This window comes from Maylandia zebra, linkage group LG8, assembly GCF_041146795.1.
Source record: "Maylandia zebra isolate NMK-2024a linkage group LG8, Mzebra_GT3a, whole genome shotgun sequence".
Classification (NCBI taxonomy): Eukaryota; Metazoa; Chordata; class Actinopteri; order Cichliformes; family Cichlidae; genus Maylandia; species Maylandia zebra.
Genome location: NC_135174.1, coordinates 15,509,781 through 15,533,810, shown reverse-complemented (window position 1 = coordinate 15,533,810; position 24,030 = coordinate 15,509,781). Strand labels below are relative to the sequence as shown.

Here is a 24,030-nt window from a genome sequence, read left to right as displayed (position 1 = left end):
GTGGCACGTCTAAACATTAACCGTGAAAGAAGTTTCTGCATCACCACCACCATCTGAGTATAGTTAACATTACATCACTAACCTTAACATAATTTACCAGTGTCGTGCTCCTTCAAAAGTCTGACACATTCATTCTTAGCCTTTATTTTTCTAAATAAAGCTTTTGTCATAAAACAATCACAAAAATGGTGTCAGGGAGCACTCTCATACAGAGTCCAGGTTTTGATCTGTGGTGATTTTAGGAAGGGCTGTTGGTTTGGGCCTCTGTACCTTGGTCCCGTTCTGCCACCTTTTCTGTCCTGCTAGGTGAGACCAGTGCTGTCAGGGAGCGCTGGGAATGGATTTGGTCTGCAGCGATATTAAGGTGAGTGATACATGTCAAAGTGGGAGTACAGCAACAAGATGATCATAAGCTGTGCAGTTTCAGTGTGAAAACCATATAACCAGTAAGATGGGAGTTTTAGTTAAAAAAACAACAACTTAATTATTTCCAAGTTAGTTTCACTGTAAACAGGTTGCTGTCAATTCTACAACTTACGCTTTGTAACGCTTTGACTAACCCTGCATCCAGTTGCCAAAATATAAAATAGAATAGTTAATAAATAAAGTTTTTATTGTTTGAAAACGTTTTAGTAATAGTTTTACTTTCAGAGTAAGACGACAGAGACATCCTAACATCTCCAATAAATAAAAAGCCTCACCAGGCTGGTTGTGCTGACAAACGATACAACGAAAGTCATTTCCTGCACATTCTTATTTTATTTTATTGCTTTGTACACTATCGCTTAAGTTCTTTTATTTCAGGTGACTTTTCCGTTTCTCCTAATTTTAAATTTTAGTGTGTATTAATTCGAATAAGTCTGACTTAAGAATTGAAATAAAATTCAATAAAAAAAAATTGGATATATCCTAATCCTGACACTGAGCGGAGAAAACTTTGAAAACTGGCTTTGGGATACGCGTATAGTTTCTGTTCTTTTTCTATAGCCTTATAAAAAATACCCCACACACCCAAAAGGAAAAGAAAAAAACGCTTTCAAAGTGTGAATCACTAATATCTCACTAATATTGTGTTGGATTTTTAGTCCTATGCACGCACACGGAAATGAAACAAGTACGTAAAGAAACCAAAAATGGGAAGGTCCTGGTATTAAAACCCTGAAAACGAAAACAAAACCGGGAAAATGAGCGTCATTTCCAATATTTTCTGTTTTCAGAACTACACGCTTGCAGCAGAAGCAGCGGCGCGTCCTCTCTTAGAGCCACTAAATCCTTAATTTTCGATCCCAAATATGGACTAGGAATGTCCAGGGTGACGTCTCGTGTCCGGGGAATGCGAGTTTGTAACCGCATTTATTTAACTACGCCTTCCTCGCTCTGAGGTCCTGGTAGGCATTACACAGGAAGAGAGCCGTGTTGGAAAAAAAAGAGACGGGACGCCCTCCTCCTCTTCCTCCTCCTCCTTCTGTTGGCGGATAACGGTGCCCAAGAAGTTATTCAGGACCGACGCAGACAATAGCGCCGAGACCTTCTATCCAGCTGTGATCCACGGTCATCACTACTGATTAATGGTGTCTGCGCTGTGTCACAAAGAGGGAAACAGTCGGCTGAGATCCTATCATGGAGGATTTGGGTGAGTATTACAGCTGCTCTTCGTTTCATGCCTTGTAACTACATGTTGAGATATCTTGAAGGGATCTGTGGGGAAGGGGTGGTGTGCCCAAACGGAGGAAATAAGGTCTATGTTGATTCTGGCAGTCATAGAGTACAGATCCCTGGCTTACAAGGACATGTAGAAAAGAGGGGCTGTAACATAAGGAGCAATGGAAAGCAGTAGGAAATACTTTAAAAAAAAAAATGAGTGGTACAAGTTCCCAGTCAGCAACAGTGAGGAAATTTCTTATAATAACTCATACATGCCAATATTTTAGATGTTTGTAGAGCTGTGTTTTACCTTCATTGTGCAGGGGCACATACCCACAAATACATGCAGGTAACACATGAACCCGTGCACTGCTCTACATCTGCCCGACCTTCACTCGGGTCTTCCTGCACGGCCTGCAAATACAATAAAAAGCTCTGAAAATTCGATTTAAAGGGGTCCAGAGCAGGCATGTCCGTCCATTAACATTAACAAGTTATGGATGGATGGAGTGCCACATAATGCTGAAGAGAGTGTTTTCCATTTTGAAGGAATTGAAGACATGAGAGAAGACAGCATCAGAGAGCATCCCCCCCATTTCTGAATGATACTGGAAGCAAATGTCTTCTTTTCTCTAAAACAACATGATGGGAAGCTGACTCTTTGTGTCAGAAAATAGCTGTGTGTTGGAAAGGCCCTGAAATAGCCCGGGGCAATGCTGCTATTTGTAAAAGCCACAGAGTTCAAGGAAAATAGACATGGCTTTTGCCTCAGCTGCCCATTCTCTCTGGGAGTTTCTTCTGTTTTTTCACCAAGTACGCTTCAAGAGTGGAGCATTTGTGCTTCTCAAGCAACACGAGGAGGGGGAAAAAATGGCATGGTGTACACATCTGGGCACATCTGGATCGGATTGCACACGGTGACACGGAGGTGCTGGGCTTGAGCGCCATGTTTGAGAGTCTTGGCTTGCGCTGTCGTCCAACAGTGTTGTAAGTTTATGCATCGGATTTGGCGAGGCTTTCGGCGAGAGAGAGACCACTTGTTAGAGAGGCCTACGGCCAAGACAAACAAGTCTGCAGGCCGCTCTAAATATGGTCATAATTCCCATTGAGAGAAGTTCAGCTCCTTATATGTGCTGCTCAGCCTCTTCGAGTATGTGTGTGTGTGTGTGTGTGTCTGTGTGTGTGTGAGAGACACACAGCACAGCAGGGAGGTGGAGGGCCAGTAGTATATGCACACGGTTCTCACCGCATGGTCGTACCAGAAGTGTGAATCATCCGGGGTAGAAATGACCACAGCGGTGCGCTCGGGCCGGGCAAACTCAAGTTTTGTGACACATGGCCGAGCAGCGTAGGTTTAGAACATAGCACTTCACCAGATTCTGAATTAGAAATTCATGATTCATAATGTGACGAGCCTTGCGTAGCTGCTTGAGATGGGAAGTCACCCTGTGACGGTTTCTCCAAAGCCACGAATGAACTCTGACCTGCAGCTCGTAAATCAGCATGCAGAAAATGGACACGTCAAATTTCATCCATTAAATAGGCCGGAATTATCTGGCAGTGTGACTAAATGCTGTTCTTTTTCTACATCAATAACTAAGAAAACCAGTTGTGCAATGCTCGTCTGTCACACTGAGTCACAGCTGCAATACAAGAAAGAGTGTGATAATACTAGATGAAGCAGTTACTCCACATCTGAGGAGTGCCTGAGATGTGTCATCCGTGGCTTTGGGAGGAGGTTTCATGGAAAGACCATTCACCTGCTTCCAAGTAGTAATCAAGACTGGAAAACCTTATTGTTTTCTACAAAGCTCTGACTTGCATGACTCGTAATAATACAGAAGTACCAGAACCCCCCCAAGAAAGTACTTTTTTTTTTCTTTTAACCAAAATGTAATAGATATTGCATCACTGTAAACTGTTTACTGAAAACATTTGAAGGTCTTTTAAAGAAATTTGGAATTTTAAATATCCACCATCTGTTATCAGGATCCTCAGACCTAATTTACAAGCTTCTAAAGTTTTTTTAGATAAAGTGCTTTCGAACACTTTGCACGCTCTCACGTCGTACACCTGCACATTTCTAACATCTGCTGATGATGTCACAATGATGTTGTTATGGTTACGTTAGCTTGGGCTTTACAAATTGAGGACGTTAAGTTTGAGTTCTCAGGCATCCAGGTCCAGAAATTAAAGCAAGTGGACTTTTTACCATCCATCCATTCTTTTCCGATTATCCAGTTCAGAGTCTCGGGGCCCTTTAGCCTCTCCCAGCTGCCACAGGGTGAATGTTTTGCCTCCCCTGTAGCTGTTAAATACCTGGGACTCTCCGTCAGCTCTTGGATGAGAGGCAAAACATCTTCACAAACTAAGTCCAGATGCCTTTCTTCAAGCACTCGAGACAGGATGTTTGTCAGCCACATGATTGGATTTGTTTGTACACGGGATCAAAAGTCGGGATATTTTGTTGTCTGGCTTTGGCTAAGGAATTCTATCGATAAGCCTGTTTTCCATTCCTATCATGTTAAAGTGTTAAAATACAGTACAAAAAGCCTCTGTCTGGTAAAAAGTGTCACTCCTGTGTGCTTGACTTCAGTAACCCTGAGGTAACACAAGTCTTCTGTGTCAGTCTGGAACCAGCTTACAACTGGACTGACCTTTCTTATTTATTTTAACTTCTTGGAAGGGAAGGCCAAAATTTTCATTTTGATAATATAAAAGTTAAAAAAAAAAGGGACTGGTACCCTTTCAGGACTCACAATAAATGGTTGCTATGTCATTACACATACATGGTAAACCACTGTTACTCATATGAAGTCCTCTTTCATCTTCAGTCTGCTTCGGTTGCTTGTCAGGATAAGTGATGTCACACAGCTGTAGATGCTAACACTTGAGTGAGTTTAGTTTCTGTGCAGCTTCTACTTCAGAGTGAGCGTGTGAGTGTGTGTGGGCGGAGGAGTGGACTCAGATATCAGCTGCCAAACACTCTTCCTCCTCTGCTTCCTTTCCACACTGGCATGTTTAGAATATGAATGCAGGAACGCTTGAGCGTCTGAGCGACCTCACCGTCAGTGGACTATCTCTGAGCTGCGCCGGTTCTGACTGTCCTGTCCTCTGAGTGACGAGCGTCCGCCAGCGCTCGCTGTCCTCTGTGTTGTGTCTCGGTGTGTGGGCTGAGTTGCTGCTGCTGTATTGGTCACAAAAGGCTGTCTGTGTCTCCTCAGGAGTGCCTGAGCCGCTTAACTACCCTCTCAGTCCTCGTATTGTTGTGTTTGGTACGTAGCTGCCTGTGCATGCGTTTGTATGTGTTTCGTCTCGTCTGTCGTTTAACTCAACTTAATACCTTCTTGTCATGCAGCGTAATACTTTGCATGCTTTTTAAATTACTTTCTTAACTTGAATCTCTTGATTGACTTTTAATACTTGGTAAATAAACTTGGCACCATTAGTGACAACCATGAATGTTTGTGACATGAAATGTGGCTTCTGTGGTGCTACAGAAACTTCTCTCTCCCTTCCAGATGCCCTCCTTGCTGATCTGGAGAACACAGGCTCCCCTTTACCTCGGTGTCCCGTCCTGCTCACCTCTGACCCGCCTCAAAATGCCGATCCCACCACCCAGGACCCAGCCCAGAGCCGGCCGCCGCCTCCTGCATACACCCCGCAGCAGGTGGTCAATCCGGGCCACGTTCATACCAGTTTTCTTTCTTCCTGATTATGCCGAGGCTTTGATAAAGTTTGTTTGATCACTCGTCTGTTTTGTCTCTTAGACCGTTTCTTCAGCAATGAAGACTACACAGAACTCCACCCCTGACAAATTATACAGGTAACTCCTTCATAGATGTCTTTTTCCATTGCTCACAGGATCACCGGCAAATTCATTACTTGTTCTGCTGTTTGTAAACACAAATATCTAAACAGCCAATCACACGGCAGCAACTCAGTGTATTTTGGCATGTAGACATGTTTCCAGCACTTTGTTAAATCTACACCTCACAGAATTAAAGCAGTTCTGAAGGACCTGAACTAGCGTGGAGTACCTAATAAAAGAAGAATTAACTGTATGACATGTAATTCTGAGCCAGGTTTAAGGCATCTAAATTTCCTGCTGCTTTTAGCCTTGTTCAAAATACCACAAGCCAACACATCATCATTATTGTTTTGGCTCTTTCCTCTAAATTGCCCAGCTGAAGGTGATCAGACCTCAGCTTGTGTCCAGATGGCTTGCTACCTGTTTGTTCCATGGTTTTCCTCTCTTGCCACAGCCATCTCGAGGCTCTCTCTACCACATGTGGGGTGTTGCAGATTCCTCAGTTTTCCCTCGATGCCCAGTGTAATGAAATCCAAGGACAGCAGCTTCCCTGCTTTCAGCTATCTGCTCGTACTTAGGGAGCTTCTTCTTAAAGACCCACCAAAGCAATAATCCTGGGCAGGTGTTAGCCTCTAGCATAATGAAACACCCCAAGGACTCTAACACAACAGCAACTGGTTTCCGCCAGTTGGGTGTGATGATCTGATGAAAATGTGTTTGTTCTAATCCACCAGCAGCTGCCGGTCCCAGATGTGCTAGCTGATGATAATGGCTTCTTTTCCATTGGGTGACCCTCAGGACTTAATCAGGGTGCCTAAAGTGTCCCTCTGTCTCAGGGAAGCAGCTCAGGATGTGCTGCAGAGTTGCACATTTTGAGCACAGCTGGCATGTGAAGTTTTGATGGACTGGGATAGAGTGTTTTACACGGAGAGATGGTGTGTCAGCATGTTGATGTATGAACCCAAACCCTGTTAGGAATCTCATTCATTTTCTTTACATCACTCTTTGCAAAGCAATGTGTGGTTTTTAAGCAAGCGAGAGAATTCTCCTCCTCGCATAACGAGTCCAACAACATTGTTTATACTTTGTTTTTTTAATGCCTTTTATTGTTAATATTATCTGTCTCCCTGCAGCACAGTGTGTAAACCGCGCTCTCCCCGAAGCGCAGATCCTCCTCTGGCCTTCTCTTCCTCCTCGCTGCTGGGGGGAGGTCTGAGTGAACTGGACCATCTGCTACAGGAACTCAACGCCACCCAGTTTAACATCACAGGTTAGCATGTGTGCGTGTGTTTTAAATCCTCGTGTTTAAATCAGATTTCTTATCTATGATCCTGTTTTGTTGTTAGATGAGATCCTGGCTCAGTTCCCTTCTTCTAAGAAAGATGAGAGGGATAATATCAAGGATAAAGCACCAACCTCCTCCTCCAGGTACCAAATCCACAGGGAAATAAGAGAGTATAATCTGTCTGAGTATCACTGTATACGACTGAGGAAGTAGGTCTGTTTTATGCAAACGCACCCCTTTAAAATCTGCTTACATTTAAAAACCTGCAGTATTATTTTTTTATTGCAAGTAAAAATCCATATTTGCACATGTGCGAGTGTGCAGCATTTTAGCATGTTTCTGATCATGTGTGTAATCTGTGGGTTTGATTTCGGTGTTTTAGCTCTGCGAAGCCTTCTGCAACATCGGCCACATTGGAACTGGACAAGCTGATGGCTTCGCTGTCTGACTTCAGAGTCCAGAGCACCGTAAGAGTCACCCACAGCTGCATGAAAATGCTAACCTGTCAACTTTTTACTTGTAAATTCACAGCGGCGCTCACTATATGACTTTTACAGAATGCTAATATTAGTGTTGGATCCCTGTAGAGGTTGAGTTGACTTCATAATGGCTACACTGTTACTGTGCAGCCTGCTGGCCACAGCACATGCCTGCTGGTACAGATCAGTCACCAGATATGGCTTGTGGATGAAAATTAGTCTTGGTCTTAATTTTTCCAGAGTCTAAAATAGCTTCAGATTGTCAGTAGTCAGCTTAAAGATCAGCTTTTGGAACAGCGTATAATCTAGTTCTCTCCTTTTTGGTGAGTCGGCTTGCGAGCAGAGCAGGCAGTTCTGTCATTATAAGGCTGTTTAGTTTCAGTATGCAGTCCAGCTGTGAGTGATAAACAAGACTGCTGTGGGAACAGAGTCTTAAAAAGGAAACGTCTCCACTGCATATCCATGACTAACCAGGCTAAAGTCTCCAGGCAGAGCAGAGAGACATGTGTAGAGCCTTGGCTCAAACTATGTGCAGTATTGTTATGATTTGACTTTTCCTCACATTGGTTTCTTCCAAACAAATTAATTTCCACCATCTGTGGAGTGATGATAAACTCCCAAAGAATTAACATCATAAGGACTTTGTGCTTTGTCTTCTCTCAGCCAGCTGCACCTGTCACTCCAGCGCCCGTTACAGCATCACCGCAGCAGCCGGCCGCTGCCCCTCCTCAGCCTCCTTCATCAGGAGGCTCACTGGACAGCATGCTGGGGCTCCTCCAATCAGACCTGACCCGACAAGGAGTGCAAACGTCCTCTAAGGGGAACTGCTCAGCCTGCCAAAAGCCGGTTGTCGGACAGGTGAGCAGTCAGAATATATCTGTCAGACATGTGATGAGGAAGACCCTCACTTGAGTTGACCTGGCTGTTTGTGCAGGTGGTGACAGCTCTGGGGAAGGTGTGGCACCCCGAGCACTTCGTGTGCACCGAGTGTGAGACGGAGCTGGGCAGTCGAAACTTCTTCGAGAAGGACGGGCGGCCGTACTGCGAGCCGGACTACTTCACGCTGTTCTCCCCTCACTGCGCGCACTGCAACAAACCCATACTGAACGTGAGCCGCTGAGATGGGAACATGTTTCTGTTACTCAACTCTGAGCTTATTTAAAGAGCTCAGATCGATATCACAGCCCACCTAAAGCTCTGTAACTTTCTCTTTTTTTCACTTTAATCGTTGTGTAGAAAATGGTCACGGCTCTGGACAAGAACTGGCACCCAGAGTGTTTCTGCTGTGTGAAGTGCAGCCGCGCCTTTGGAGAGGAAGGTAATGGGTGGTGCTGTTAATTCCTGTCAGGGGTAACAATACATTGCAGTCAGGCCACACTTACATGAAGCCCTTTATACCATACATCCATTAGCATTCAGACAGCATTTTATAATGTTATTGAAAGTTTTATACTATATATATTTCAGGAAATTCCTACCTTTTGCGGTAAATAAAGCACATCTTATCTCATTTATTAAATTATTAGATTATTTTAAACATTACAACCAGTTTCAGAGTTTATAATAACTTACAGTTTGCACTCCGAGACCCTAGAACATTTGATTTTAACCTTACATTAAAAAAGGCTACATCCTGTCTGAATGTTTCATGACTAGTGGGGTCATGACAGATATTCAGACATTTGCACAAATTTACTAATTTTTTGAAAAGATAACAAAGTTGCAGTGTCCATGACTGTAGGCGGCCATGTTTTTGTATCTACGTTCATATCACGTTATATAACTGAAGGGTTTAAGGCCACACCTCTTAATCTTTGAATGCTGGTGTATAACCATGCAGTCTGTCGTTGCAACATTTGTAAAGGAATGCGTCGTTCTAAAGAACTCGTCGAATTCAATTCAATTCAATTCAATTTTATTTATATAGCGCCAAATCACAACATAAGTCGCCTCAAGGCGCTTCATAGATACAAAGAAAACCCCAACAATCATATGACCCCCTATGAGCAAACACTTTGGCAACAGTGGGAAGGAAAAACTCCCTTTTAACAGGAAGAAACCTCCAGCAGAACCAGGCTCAGGGAGGGGGGTGACTGGTTAGGGTGAGAGAAGGAAGACGGGATAAAGACATGCTGTGGAAGAGAGACAGAGGTTAATAACAGATATAATTCAATGCAGAGAGGTCTATTAATACATAGTGAGTGAGAAAGGTGACTGGAAAGGAAAAACTCAATGCATCATGGGAATCCCCCGGCAGCCTATGTCTATGTGAATTCAAGAGGTCAGATTGTGAAATTTCCTCCCTCCTCAGATATTCCACCATCGAGTTTACGTGGTGCTTATTTAAAAGTGAAAGTATTTAGGAACCACAGCAGCTCAGCCATGAACTGACAGATCAGGCAAAGTTGCTGAGGAGCAACAAGATCGGCGACGCTCTGCTGTCTCAGTAACTGCAGAGTGGAATTAACATCAGCACTGACACTGTGTGCTGGGAGCTTCATGGCATGGTAGAGTTTTAAAATATATTTGCAGAGACAGGGATGGACTGACAGTAGTTTTCAGAAGTATTCCTGAAGCCAAGCAGCAATCTTGTCATTTTTGTAAGGCAGAACTACTTAAGGGTCAGAAGATAACAGCACTTTGTTTTTGAGGTTGCCCACAGAGATTTCTTCTGTGAGTTTTTTTTTATTGACATTGTGCAAGTTAACTGATTAAAACCTTACATTCCTTTTAATTTGTAAAAACTTTGGATACATTATTCCTAAATTGTCTGTGCAGGTTCTCAGTGATTTGGTTCATGATAGTGTTAAGAGCTTGAAAATTGGTTTAAATGACCACTTTCAACATCTGACAATTTGTCTTTGTGCTGTTTTCAAATATGAGGTCGAAAACATTAGCAAATCTCTGCATTCCGCTTTTATTTCCAGTTTACACGGTTTCCTAACTTTTTTTGGGATCGGGGTTATATCGGCAGTTTCACTCTGCCGTGAATTTCGAGGCAAAACACTGAGTCTCTGTATTTCCTTGGCAAGAAAATGGCCAAATTTAAAGCAGCACGAGCTCTGAGATGGAAAAATACAGCCGGCCGTTGTTAGTTCAGATCAATAAAATGTAATGTTGCACAAACCGCAGTCACAAAGAGAAGGTTTGGACTGATTTTCCTTTTTAAATCTGTGATATTATACAGTAAATCTGACATTTATCAAAAGAGCTCTTGAGCTGAGTCAAACTGTGGCGATGTCCTCTGCAGGTTTCCATGACCGTGAGGGCCAGCAGTACTGCCAGCAGTGCTTCTTGACTTTGTTTGCTTCCCGCTGTCAAGGCTGCAGCCAGCCCATCCTGGAAAACTACATCTCAGCTCTAAACTCTCTCTGGCACCCACAGTGCTTTGTATGTCGGGTGAGTGTTGCATTTTACTTGATCAAGAGTTGCAGCATTAATTGATGCGTTAGGCTTACGGGTCGTTTCAGGTTAATCTGCTCTGAAAAAGGTCAGAAAGGTTGGAGAACACCATGAGAGTTTATGAGGAGATTAAGAGGAATTTACATCCTTTAATACCAAGGAAGTCCCTTTTCAAAATAAAGTTAAAATACCTTTATTTTCACAGCCAGGTTACGTCTAACCTAGACAATAAAAAGACTATTGGTGATAGAATAGCAGAACACAAATATGCCACATGCACAGGTAAGACATTACCAGGACTTTTATATTAACACTGGCCACATCTGTCTTTTACTGCAAAGATGTGGCAGACGAAGGCGTCTTAATTAAAGGGAAGCTTTTCTGGATTTATAAATAACAGCTTGCTAAATGTCATGGCTTAAACGGTACCTCAGTTTTACTTATTTCTCCTAACCTTTATTTGCCTTTATAAATGCATTTATGTCGTCTATGTTTGCTGCTGCTCTCTGTTCTCCTTCTTGCCTGATTTCAGCTGAATTTGGATGAATGCTTGGAGACTGCTCCTGTTGGTGGAGCATCACTAGAAAAGATTCAGTGTGTTCGTGGTCGTGTGTCGAAACAGGGTTTTGTTTTGTTTTTTAGCTTAAACACAACCTTGCTGTGAAAATAAATGCATTTAATGATATATTTCCTGTCCTAGGAGCACCTCAAATAGAAGTGAGTTGATTCAGTGATTGATTTTTTTCTTTGTAAGGCCGATTCTAAATTTCCCAGATTGAACATCTATGAGACCAGTGAGCTCATATTTATCCTTTGAGGAGTCTCCTAACCCACAGCTGACACACTGAATCTGCTCCGTGGCAAATAGATCACGATGGCTGTGCAATGAAACCTCAATGAGGAAGTTCATGCAAAAAACAAAACACAAATAAGCTGGAATTATGTCATGGGAAAGTTGTCATTTCACATGAAAACGCTGTAATTAGAGTTGCATGAGTCAGCGTTGTGACTAGGTCTCGCTGTGTCGCTTCCTCTCGTTTCCAGGAGTGCTACAGCCCCTTCGTCAACGGCAGCTTTTTCGAGCACGAGGGCAAGCCGCTGTGCGAGGCCCACTACCACCAGTCCCGCGGCAGCATGTGTCAGGCCTGCCAGCAGCCCATCCTGGGGCGCTGCGTCACCGCAATGGGGGCCAAATTCCACCCGCATCACCTCGTGTGTCACTTCTGCCTGAAGCCGCTGAGCAAAGGCTGCTTCAAGGAGCAGGAGAACAAACCCTACTGCCACCCCTGCTTCATCAAGCTCTTTGGTTGAGGGCCCAGCAGGTCTTCGCCAGCCTGCCCTGAGAAGAAGCCCTAATATGACTCTCAGTTCTCTCTTTTTTTTTCATTTTTTTGTTACTGTGGGAGTTAGGGCGGAGCTGGACTCTTTGTAAATTTTGAAGAATATCTGAGTCAGCAGAGAGATGAGGAGGAAGACAGAATCATCCAACCCAAACCAGCCCTATTTTATTTTAACCATGGACTTTCAGTGCAAGGTTACAAACTTTATCACGGCTCAGAAACAAAAACACAGTGTGTTTAAATGAAATGAAAATTACGTTTTGCTACCAGGTGTAAAAAGAAGCATACATTTATACATCATTTGAGAATTTTTCCTGTTGTGCAAGGAAATCCCCTTTTAATATATTTGCTTTGTATTGCAGAAATTATCCACGTCACTGCAACTGCATTTTTATACCGTATGCTGACTGCTACATTTGTTTGTTTTTTCATTATTCATTCACTATTGCGCTGTGCAAAATGCCAAAAATGATTCCAAAGAATAAAATGAAAGCGAACGCGACTTGTTTTTGAGTGTTGATGTTTCTTTAAATTCACACGAGTCAGCTTTAAAAATAAAAAGCTCCTCTGCAGAAAGAAATATTTGATCTACTCCACTATTGGCAAGAACCTGGTGACAGTGGGAAGGAAAATCTGCCTCTTAATAGAAGAAACCTCCAGCAGAAGCAGTTGGTTGTGATAAAAGTCTGGTGAGAAAATTTACAAGCATCAGGCATAAGAAGATAAAGATTATTGATAGGTTATACGATTGGATGTTGAAAGGGCAGTTTGATAATTTTATTTTTATTTTTCAGTCATAAGTTTGTGTATGATAAGCAGTTGATTTATACAGAATTACTGTAAGTCATTTGCTGTGCAGGGTGAGACGGTAAATACTTTAGTTTTTGACTCCTTTACAATAAATAGAGGAGAAATATACACTCACCAGCTAAGTACACCTAGCTTTGTGAGATGGCACAATAACCAGCTGGAAGCAGAATGCAGAAGATGGTACACTGTGGTGATAAAAGGATGGAGATAGTCAGGAATGATACTCAGGTGGGCTGTGATGTTTAAACGATGCTCAATTTCTACTGAGACCTAACATGTTCCAAGATATCCACCACAACGTTACAACACCTGCATCACTTATGGAAGGCAGGATGGATCCACGCCTTCATGGTAGTTACACCAAATTCTGACCCTACCATCTGAATGTCACAGCAGAAATTTCACTATGTGTTATGCCTGTATAACTATGCATGTGACGAATAAAGAACCTTGAACCTTGAAAGTGAAGCTTCCTGTTCTTAGCTGACCAGACTGGGACCCAGTGTGGTCTTCTGCTGCTATAGCCCATCTGTTCACCTGCATACCTTAGTTGCAACAGCTGAACTCTGACATCAAAATAGGCATAAAGTTATTTTCACACAACAAGCGGCTCCTCACTGGAAATTTTCTCCTTTTCAAACTGTTCTCTGTGAGCCCTAAAGGCAGTTATGTGGGGAAAACCCAGTAGATCATCAGTTTCTGAAACACCCAGACGAACCCATTATGTTTAAAGTCACTTAAATCGTCTTTCTGATCCTCAGTTTGAGGGTTGAATATGTCTACATTCACAAAAGCATGTTGCCACATGATTGCTGGATATTTACGTTAATGAGCAGCTGTACAGCTGTACCTAATAAAATGGACACGGAGTAAATAAACGTTGCAGTCCTTTAAAATGTCTGCTGTGTGTGAGAAAATGTGCAAGGATTTTTCCCCCTCTTCTTCTGGACCATTAAGAGAAGCGAAGGGCGAATAAACGCTCCGTGTGTGAGGGAAATACTGACTTTGGCCACCAGAGGTCACTATTCGCTCACTGAGGATCGTGTGTAATTAATTGTAAAGTAGTTACAGGCAGGGTTTGAACACAAACGCTGAAAGAAACGAAGAAAAGACGAAAAAAAATCACCCAGACGACATGTGGGCGGCACGTGGGCGGAGGCGACTTGACAGCTGCTGGGAGCCGCGTGTGACGTGTCCACGCCTACGCGTCACCTCACAGGTGAGCTCGCTTAAAGGTTAATGAGCGTCACGCGCTGTCAAACGAGAGAACGCGGGTAACGCTGCGAAGGTGGTCGCGATCCGTCGACTTCATCAGGAGAGGAAAGAAGTTGTGAAATGAATTATGAGTGACTCAGAGCAGCAACACGTAAGTCTGCTTCAACCTGCTGCTCTTTAATGTGTGTGCTTTAATCAGGCAGCTGTTTAGAAACACTCTCTTCATTAATAAATCTTAAAAAGCACTCTGTCTCCACGCACCAGGATGTGGTGCAGGTGTGCGAGCCGCAGTGGCCTGAGAATGGAGAGGACTGGAGTGATGGAGAAGGTGGGACGGATATGGACTCGGGGCTGCAGGCCATGGCCGAGGAAGATGAGGAGATAAACGTCCACAATGAGGAGACGTTTGGGATGGGTGTGTAACTTGTGCTTACAGGTGTTCTTCTTTTAAACTTCTTTGCCCCCCCACGTGTCTGTGTGTTAAACGTGAGCTTTTACTATCAAAAAATAATGTAAGCATCCAGCATGATAATTTGGCTTTCCAACTTAAAACTGAGGCTTAATAACACTAAAAATGTTTATCTTACAGGTCAGATTAAGGTTAAGTGGAAAGAAATTAGTCGTCTTCTTTCAGCTGCTCCTTTAGGTGTCACACCAACCTCCTTCACTACATCCAAAAACCTCTTTTGTTGTTTCTTCCTCGCTCCATCTTCAACATCCAAACCATCTCAGCGTCTCCTCTCTGCAACTTTGTCTCCAAACCGCTCAACCTGAGCTGTGAAGATCTTAAAATGTTCAGCTCCAGCTCAGCCTCCTTGATCCCTTTTTATTGTGCACAGTCCTCTTTGACGTAGCTTAAATGCACTTCTTAAATGCACGACGGCTCATAAGGTGCTGCCTTTAGGGTTGAATCGGGCTTTGTTGGGTAATGTGTGCTTGTTTGGCTGCTGTGCTCGAACCCAGGGTTGTGAAACATACGGCCCAGGGGCCTGAATAGACTCCGGTCCAATAAAAGTTGGGGAGCTTTACCTGTTCGCAAACCCTGCCATTTTTACTCATACGATACCTTAGAGTAATAGGCAAGGTTATTATAGTTAAACTGAAAAACGAAATGTGAAAAAACACTTGGTTGATTAAAAGAAAAAAAGGAAAAACTTGACTTTTGGGGCCAAAAGATTTCAGGAAACCTCTGCAGCCTTTAGAGGACTTTTCTGGTTCTGACCACTTAAAAGAAATATGTGAAGTTGCATTTTTGCATCGTTTTTACAGGGTTACTGGGAATCTAACCTGTTAACCTATCAGAAAGCAGAGTTTCCACATCTGTTTCTCTTTGTTCCCTGCCTGCATGTCTAGATTTGGATGCAAACGGGACCACAGAAAAGTCCAGCAGCAGCCTTCAGTTTGGAGAGGCTCCGCCTTCGCCGCCGCCGCCGCCACCTGCAACACCCCCTCCCCCACAGCCCAAACCTCGGTCTCCCCGCAGAGCCCCGTCGCCTCCCCGACAGAAGCTGCAGTATTTTCCGTGGGCTTCCTCGAGGCAGCGCGGCAGAAGTAGGGGACAGAGAGCAGCTCTGGGCAGGGGGCAGATGTTTGAAGACCCAGCTGTGATGAGAATAATCGAGGGCCGACCGAGCCTTAAGGTGACAAAGATGAATCTGTGTGTTGTCAGAAAATTGCACTAAAAACGTTAAAATCCTCCGTTTGATCCATTTTTTGCTCTTTTAAGAGTCTTGACAGTGCCATAGTGGACTGCGGGACCACCATGTACCAGCGTCCCTTTGAGGATGATGTAAGTGCCAACTTTTAATCCTTTTACTACACTTTGTTTTTCTTCTGTGGTGCTGATGCTTCTCTTCCATGTTTGTTTTCCATCCTAGATGATGATGCCCTCTTACAGAAAAACCAGAAGAACCTCAGGATCCATACTTGAGGTTATGATCACTTAAGAATGTGTTATACATATAATGACAAGTTCATTGTATTTTTATCTTTGTATCTTCCTGTGTTCTGTAGGACAGTGCTATAGTGTGTGTAATTGGGCACAGAGGTAGAGGTCAGACTCTGAACTCCAACTTTGTTGACTTGCCGTACTCCGCCGGGCCCCTTTATGGGGTCAGGCGAGGGGAATCCAGAGGATTGTACTCCAGAAGACAGTTTGGCCATCGAGGACCCACTCAGGTGGGCAACTGGCTTTTTACCACCTGGATATTTGTGTAACTGGATAGATGCTGTTGATGTGTCACTGCTTCTAAACAATCAGCTGACTCACTGCAAATTGTGGACTTCTTCCCTTTTTTAAGTTCTACTTTTTTTTTTTTTTTCATACAGGTGTACCCACCCATAGTACCAAGATCCCCCCTCTTCCCACGTCAGCCACTGACCCCACGCCAGCATTACAATCAGGTTGATTTCAGTATTGCTCACCCCTTCATTTCTGTGTTTTTGTGCAGATCTGATTTGATCTTGACTTTTATTTTGTACTAAAGCAGACCAGGGCATTCATGTTTCCTCCAACCCACCCCTGCCCCTCGACGCCTCAGACTCCCAAAATGATGCAACTTCGCTTCGGAGCCAACTCACCAAGGCCATCCCCTTTTTACAGCCCCTCTAATCCAGTACAGCCTTTCAGGTGCTTGACGTTAATGTTGCTGAAACAGGTTTGGTCAACAAAATGTATAGTCTGTTAAACTCTGACTATAAATTTTGAGTTCATGAAGTTTGAGATGCAAAAGTCCAAGACGAGCATCACAGTGGCTCACTGTTGGGTGTGACCTGGGCGGGGTCCTTTCTGTGTGAGGTTTGCACCAGAGAACATGTTAGTTTAAAGCTGCCTCTCATAGTTTAGGACTCTTTAAAAAAAAACAAAAAAAAACAAAGAGACTTTTAATCTGTTTAAATAAAAGTTTGAGTATTGTGTGTCATGCATAAATATCAGTGAGTGGTGCTAATGTTTATCTGCAAGGTACAGGCAGATGTTCTTGGATGTATAAGCCTTCTGGAAATGAAAGATGGAGATTTCATATATATAAATGCATCTTCTCTTTATGTGCTCATAACCAAGCACAGTCTGAGATTTCATGCATACTGATGAGACAGTTCTCTAACCAGTAGGTACCCTGGTCCAGCCACGCAGCTCCATCCCCAACACAAACGACTGCTTAGTCAAAAACAGCGGCTATTCCAAAGGTTGGTGCATGGAGTGAAGAGTTTGATCGTGTTGGGTCATTCGCTATACTTACGGCCAAATCTGACCTGCTTATAGAAAGCCAGAGGGCTGGGATCCGTACTGTAACCTTATGACGGCCAAAGAAAAGGAGTGGATCACCCGGCTGCAGATGATCCAGCTGCAAAGTGAGAATCCTTACCTTGAAGACTACTACTATCAGGTAGGAAATAAAAGCTTTGCTCTTTAATTTTTTGATGGGAGAGGGGAAGCGAAGAAGCATTTCATTTTTGATTGCCGGTGAACCTTTAAACTGTTACAGGAGTACTATCGTCGAATAGAATCAAAGATGGCCGAAGAGGAGTTGGGCATCAGGAGCAAGAGGGAGCCACCTAAGCTCACCACGCCTTACGTCAAAAAAACAGACTCCTACACACCGGGTTAGTGAGGCACAGGCTGCGTTTCTCATTGAATGTTGAGATGCTTGTACCAGAATTTGCCCGTGAGAGTAGGAGAGACATTATCTCCACGCTGCTTTGATTTAACAAACATTTTTCCCTCCAGCTGCTGTTGGACTCATTTGAGTCGGTGAATAGTGCATGCAGGTAGTCCTGCCTTTTTGAATGTTTTTGGAGGTGCACGAGGCCTAAAATGCTTCCATCCTAAAACATTTGTCTCATAGATGCCTTATTTTTGATCCTTCTGAATGCATCTGTTTCTACAGGGGTTGCTCTGCTTATGTGTAAGAGTCTCTTGTTCTTGCAGTGGTGCACATTGAAGGCTCTTTGGGTCAAGTTGCAGTTTCCACGTGTTACTCTCCTCGCCGAGCCATCAGTGCTGTTCATGCAGTCCAGCCTCAGGGTCTGCTTGAGGTGATTGTGTATTTTGGAGGTTCCCTGTGTTTGAGTGTTTTTGGTCTGCCTTTCCTGCTACTGACCTTTATTTCCTCTCATTTAAGTATCAGAAAGACACCAGACTACAGCGATTAGACATCCTTAACAAAATAGAAAAGGTACCTGATTATGACTTGATTTGACACAGCAGTGAGGGTTTTTTTTTTTTGTTTTTTTTTTTTTTTTTGCCGCCTTGTAAAATGGCTTCTGTCCTGCAGTTGTTCATGGTTCTGTTAGAGGTGGAGGAAACTGAGAGGATGAAAACTCCATTGTTGTCCGAAGCAGAAGAAAGGAGGTTGGTGGAGAAGATTCAGAGGAAAGTGGAGCACATCTACTCCCAGCTGCAGCACCACAATCCCCTGTGAGTCATGCAGTTTGTCATTTAATGCATCCTAACACGTGACTTCATCGTTTTAAACACTTTAAAAAATTTTGATGCAGGGAATCGGAAGGGGACTTCATTCCTTTTCTGCTCGTCTCCAAAGGCAAAAAGCTCGTCGCCCGTCTGCTGCCGTTCTTGAAACACGATTCTGCACTAAAAATCTTGCGTGTTGTCACCACTAACCTACCAACACTGATGAGCAGAGACGCAGACGAGGTAGGGCAGCTTTAGCTGTGCAAAAGGAAATGTAAGCTGAATGGTCTGCTTAGCAACACCACTTGGTGATATATTTATTTTTGGTTCTTGCTTGGTTTCCTGATGTTACTCAGCCTCTACCAGTTACAGCTGGTTTTACAGTCTACACGGACGGGGTGAGATTGAAGAATATATTGAGCCTTGATATATTCCAGTTACAGGAGAGATTTGCAAATGGAAAAAAAACAATTGGTCTTCTACAGGCCTACTTGGCACAGCTCCACCTATAAACACACAAGGCTGGAGTTATGCACATAAATGACGAACATCAAGTGTCTTTATAAAAATGACTGGGCTTAATCTTGTCTTTTCAGACCCTTCCTGTGCTTTACCCACCTCTTCGAAATGTGATCGGTGGGCTGGCGTTCAGTCAGCTCATTGGCGTCCTCAAAGATCTGACCTCTTTGGAGTCTCTAACGACATACGAGTGTCTTGAGCTGGCATGTCAGAACAAGGTCTGTGCTTTTGTTTTTGTGTTCTGACCTACAAGGCCCTGAAAGTTCAACTTACCCAGGATGACATTCTATTTTCTGGCTTCACTTATCCTGACACGGTGGCTTAACTTAACTAGTTGATAGTTAAGTTAAGCCGCGGTTCATCAGTGGCTATGAGCACATTTACATGAAGCATGGTGTTGTAGCATCTGACCAAGCACAATATCGTTAGTGTATATTTGAGTAAGCGAGGCTAACGGCAGTGAATCCAGGGTTAACCCTGAAGTTGCCTGGATAGTGGTACAGGTCTTTGTTCTAATTGGTGGATTTCTCTTCTCCCTTTCAGTTCGGCCTGTCCTTGCTGTACGCTCTGCTCTCCCAAGGAGAGAAGCTGCTGTCCTCGGGTGTTCCTCTAGAGCCCAGCATTGGGGACTTTGAGACCTGGTGGGAGTCTTTTAGGTTTTAATATCAAATGAAGTGACGGGTCTAAGCTTACTCCTGAGACTGATGTTTTCTCTTTTAGGACTGACATCATATTCCAGGTGGCAGGACAACTATCCCAGTGTTCGCTGGTGGAGCCGCTCCTTCTGCCCTCAAACCTGCTCACTCTCTTCTGCCGTTACCTGGACAAGCGTACGGTGCATCAGCTGAAAAGCAACATGGAGTAGGTTCTTTTTGCTTCAGAGGATGACAATTTAAATTGCTTTAATAGAACTATTGTGGACGTGGATGCAAACATCACCAAATATCTTCATTCAGGTCTGTTACTGGATGCCTGGCTCTTCCATCTTAAGGTGGACAGCGGTGGCTGGTGTTCTATTGATGACCAGGATGCTGTGAGCACTAGAGTGAAAGGAGGCGAGGCACAAACCCCCCTCGGTGCTCATTGAAACGGACGCTATATATGTGTATATTTAATCTCCTTTGACCTTTTTGATTCTTATTCCCTCCCCTCACCCGTTCCCTCACATTTTTTTTGCACTTGAACGGTTTCCCTGTTTTGTTTTCCTTTTATCTGATCATCTGACTTTCCTCACTTTGGTTTCCAGTAGGTTACATCAGCGTTACAATGAAATCCCAACCCTCCCATTTTCCCGATTTAGACCTTAAACCTCTACATTTAGATTCAGTCACTTCTAAATGTGCTGTTTCACATTTGGTGACCAGGGTGTGGATTGTATAGTAGTGTATGATTGTACAGCTGAACCAATATGTTGACCATTTGAAAACCATTTAAGGACGTTGTCGTGGCCCATCAATGTGCCGTGCAGTTTGGGGTTTTGTTGAAGGGCTTGCATTGTTTATACTAGTAATGAATGTAATAGGATACATTTGTAAATTTCTGAAGGTTTATGTTATGAAGAGGGATTTTATTTATTCATTTGGAAACAGGAATAATTTAAACTGCACCTTTGTACAGCACTTGCAATATAAATAAAAAAACTTTGAAATTGCTCAAGTCTGTAGAAATGAAGTGAAATTATTTTATTTTTGTGCTCCTTGCAGTCTTAAAGGTTCCTGCTGCTCTCATCAGACCTCATCTTTGTGTTATCTTGGACTTCTTAAATGCTCCCTGGCTATGGTCCACTCATCACAGTGGACTGTCTGCTTCTCTCACCCTACCCTCAGCATCCTCCTGTCACACAAACTCTCTGCATGTCACTTAACTACACCCATGAGTCTGTCTTCCTCTTTTCCTCCTGCCTGGCATCTCTGTGGGTCAGTATGTCCACTTTCCCTCCTGTGGACATGTCCAAACCACCTCAGCCTTACTTTTTTTGTTTCTTTTCTTCCCAGTGGCACAGTATTCAAACCATACATTGCGGCATGTTTCGTTACACTCTTGTAAAGCTTCTTTCGCTCTTGCTGCGATCATTGTCAGAAATCGCCCCTGGCACGCCTCTTCACTCACTCCACCCTGCCTGCACTCCTTTTCACCTTTCTTGTGCACTGCCTGTTGCTTTGGATGGTTTGTTCCAGGTATTGAATGTCACCCACATTTGCTACTTCTGCTTCCTGCAGCTTTACTGTTACATACTCACACTGGAGATCAGTGTTTGCAAATATCAGCCCAGGGCCGTTCCCACCTGACCTGTGTCAGCCTGTCCATCACCATGCATACACGAAGGGGCTCAGAGCCGATTCCTGATGTAATCCAGCCTCATCTGTCACTCCTGACTTCCTCATACCACACAGTTCCTCGCTTAACAGCCTGTCATGTCTTCTGGACAGCCTCTGTACTTTTACATTAACACATTCAAAGTAATTGTAACATCTGCATGTTTTATCAAAGACACTTTTAAAGAATCTGTTTTGTAGCAGCCTGATATGGCAAAACGGCGGATTTATGGAGTGAATTCAAATATATCACCTAAAGAAGTGTTAATAAAAAATTATTTAACAGCAGTGGGAGGAGATTCCCAGGCACAGTGATTGAGATGTGGTGTCAGCATCAATCAGGCAAACTAAGTGATTATAATGTGCATTACACGTTTTGCTGTTATTCCTGGTAATACTGTTTGCAAGTGGTTGCACTAGCTAAGTGCTAGACACAGTTTCCTGGAGGTGGAGGCCTGTTGACCGAGCACAGGTTTTCTCTAATTTAACTAGGATGGATGGGGGCAGGAAACATGAACGATGACTCACACTACAGCATTTATAGGCTAAGCTAATTTATCTTGCCTTTAGACATTTCTGCTGGCTCTGCATATCGTTGGGGATCTCACTGCCCCGTCCATCTCTACAGTGTTGAGTATGCAGATCAGAGAAAGCTAAACTATTAAGACTGGCCCTAAAATTACACCTGAAGTGGACTGTTGCATATATTTTTGTTTTTAAGAGCGCATTTTATTTTATTTGATATCCATCGATCTAATTGAAGAAGCCTTCTAAAACTTTTTAAAAACTGGTTGTTTTCTTTTTTTTAAGTGCTTGAGTGTATTTCAAGTATTTCACATTTGATCTTTCCCTTAAACTCCTGCTCAGACCTCTCACAGCTGTTGCCAGTGATGTAGGGTGAGGCTGGATTACCAGCACCAACTCCTGTCAGATGCTCGTGTTCAAAGATTCCTCCTCCCTGGCTGTTAACCAAACGCTGACGTTGATCCTCGCTGGCCAGGCTGCCTCTACCAGCTGCAGGATCAACATCTGGACAGGAATGCATGTGGCAGACATGGGTGTGTGCAGTCAGAGAATCCCTGCTGAACAAAAGCTGCTCTGTGGTCCCGATCACAGTTGTTATTTTTTTTTAATGGCACACAGAGCAAGACGCCAACATCCTGACCGCCGTGTCAAACCAAAGTCCACCGCAAGAAGTGCAGTAAAGGCAGTTTAGGAATGAACTAGGGGTCGGCATCTGTGTTTAGAGGGATTTGTTTGCTGTGATGGTACAAGTGCTGAAACTGCAATCAATCAGGAGACTGAAGAAACTACTAAAAGAGTCTCTGACAGTTTTTTTTCCCCCAAGTTTGTTGCTCTGTACGTTATCAGTGTGCAGGGATCTCCTTAATTTGGTCATTTTGAGCACACAGATCTGGTTGTGAGCAGAGAAGGGCTTTTGCCATCTTCTGTTTAAACCTTCTCTTTATGAGGGGCAGCCTATGAGAAGAAAGTTGGCGTTAATATGGAGAGGAGCGGAAACAGTTTCCAACAGTGGATGAACTGTGGCTCTGTATAAGGTAAATAAGGGTGATTCTGAGCTGTGAATAAGCTTTAGAAAACGTTGGGTCTAATAATCTAAAAAGCCTTCAGTTGATCCAAAATGATGCAGCGTTGGTACTGCCAGAGAAGAGAGAGAGAGAGATCGTATTTCCCCTATACTGGCTTCTCTTCACTGGGTCCCAGTTAAATCTAGAACTGATTTAAAAACCTTTCTCCTTACAACTAAAGTCTTGAATAATCAGTGAAAATAATGTCTTAAATGTTAGTTTGCAAAAGTAAAATGTGAGGCAGGTCCTTCAGCTTTCAGGTCTCCTGTCGAACCAGCTCCCAGTTTGGGATTCAGGAAACGGGCAGCTAAAAACATTCTGGCTGGCTCGGTGGCCCTGAACTATCCCGTAGTTATACCACTACAGGCTCAGACTGCTGCAGGACATCCCATCATCCACTGAGCATTTCTTCTGCATCATTAGTCACTCCTCAGCTGTTCATTTAGCTCTTCAGCATATCATTAATGTTTCTCTTCACTCTCACATGGTGTGTCTCCATAATCTCTAACATGATCTCTGGTAATCCCTGTTTCCCCAACAATACTGGGGAAACAGGGATTGATTCAGAAGACCCGATTTACTGCTGAACTCAAAAAAGGAGTACAAAAACTGGAGCCAGGAATCAGAATACAAGGAGTCATCAGGGAAACCGATAATTAATGAGACAACTCCAGATGGCTGCCGGTCCCTGACCCTGATTCCAGTGGATGCTTCTTCCTGTTAAAAGGGAGTTCTTCCTCCCCACTGTCCCCCAGGGCTTTATCATACAGAATCACTTAACCTGAAGTGACTTTTTTTTTTTTTGTGAATCAGCACTATATGAATGAAATTGAATTAATTATTAACATCTTATGGTGGATAAAGTAAATAAATGTAAAAAAATAAATAAACTTGTGGATTAGCTGATAACTATAACAGTTATAAATTGTCTTAATACACAATATGTAAATAGGTATCATATAAGAACATATAAGGGCCTTGTTATTACTAATACTTATCACAAGAACCTACAGGTGAAGCTTTGGTAGCTGAGTGATCAGTGATGAACTGAAAGACACATTCATTACCAGGTGGTGAAAAGCTGGCTCAGTTTGTCCAGAAGCCAAGTATGTGAGAGGTCTGGGTGGGCTGGGAAGTGAGACATTAACCTCTTCTTGACCCCACAGGAAGAGGATTTGGACTTTAGGTGAGGAATCTGTGCGAAAGGTGA

The 24,030-nt window shown here is 43.4% G+C and overlaps 2 protein-coding genes across 5 annotated transcripts; both read left to right on the top strand.

Annotated features, from left to right (window-relative positions):
- The first annotated feature begins 1,385 nt into the window (after positions 1-1,385).
- On the top strand, positions 1,386-12,463 carry LOC101479241 (transforming growth factor beta-1-induced transcript 1 protein). 2 transcript variants are annotated; one of them, XM_012915966.5, is made up of 12 exons: positions 1,386-1,633; positions 4,869-4,919; positions 5,166-5,314; positions 5,415-5,470; positions 6,589-6,725; positions 6,802-6,883; positions 7,123-7,207; positions 7,883-8,077; positions 8,154-8,327; positions 8,456-8,537; positions 10,470-10,618; positions 11,666-12,463. In XM_012915966.5, exons 1-12 carry the CDS (start codon positions 1,621-1,623, stop codon positions 11,930-11,932), a joined length of 1,440 nt encoding a protein of 479 aa, XP_012771420.1. In that variant the 5' UTR covers positions 1,386-1,620; the 3' UTR covers positions 11,933-12,463. The 2 variants fall into 2 exon arrangements, with proteins under 2 accessions (XP_012771420.1, XP_004575024.1); XM_004574967.5 differs by lacking the exon at positions 4,869-4,919 and having other exon boundaries at positions 1,388-1,633.
- Positions 12,464-13,952: 1,489 nt separating this feature from the next.
- On the top strand, positions 13,953-20,572 carry patl2 (PAT1 homolog 2). Of its 3 annotated transcripts, none has more exons than XM_012915974.5 (19): positions 13,953-14,137; positions 14,251-14,401; positions 15,340-15,626; positions 15,713-15,775; positions 15,864-15,917; positions 16,000-16,164; positions 16,315-16,389; positions 16,473-16,615; positions 17,098-17,172; positions 17,249-17,372; positions 17,472-17,589; positions 17,915-18,021; positions 18,108-18,161; positions 18,261-18,403; positions 18,484-18,640; positions 18,994-19,134; positions 19,460-19,557; positions 19,637-19,777; positions 19,873-20,572. In XM_012915974.5, exons 1-19 carry the CDS (start codon positions 14,114-14,116, stop codon positions 19,904-19,906), a joined length of 2,154 nt encoding a protein of 717 aa, XP_012771428.1. In that variant the 5' UTR covers positions 13,953-14,113; the 3' UTR covers positions 19,907-20,572. The 3 variants fall into 3 exon arrangements, with proteins under 3 accessions (XP_012771428.1, XP_023010784.1, XP_023010783.1); XM_023155016.3 differs by having other exon boundaries at positions 13,954-14,137; positions 16,476-16,615; positions 17,095-17,172; XM_023155015.3 differs by having other exon boundaries at positions 13,954-14,137; positions 17,095-17,172.
- The last annotated feature ends 3,458 nt before the right edge of the window (positions 20,573-24,030 follow it).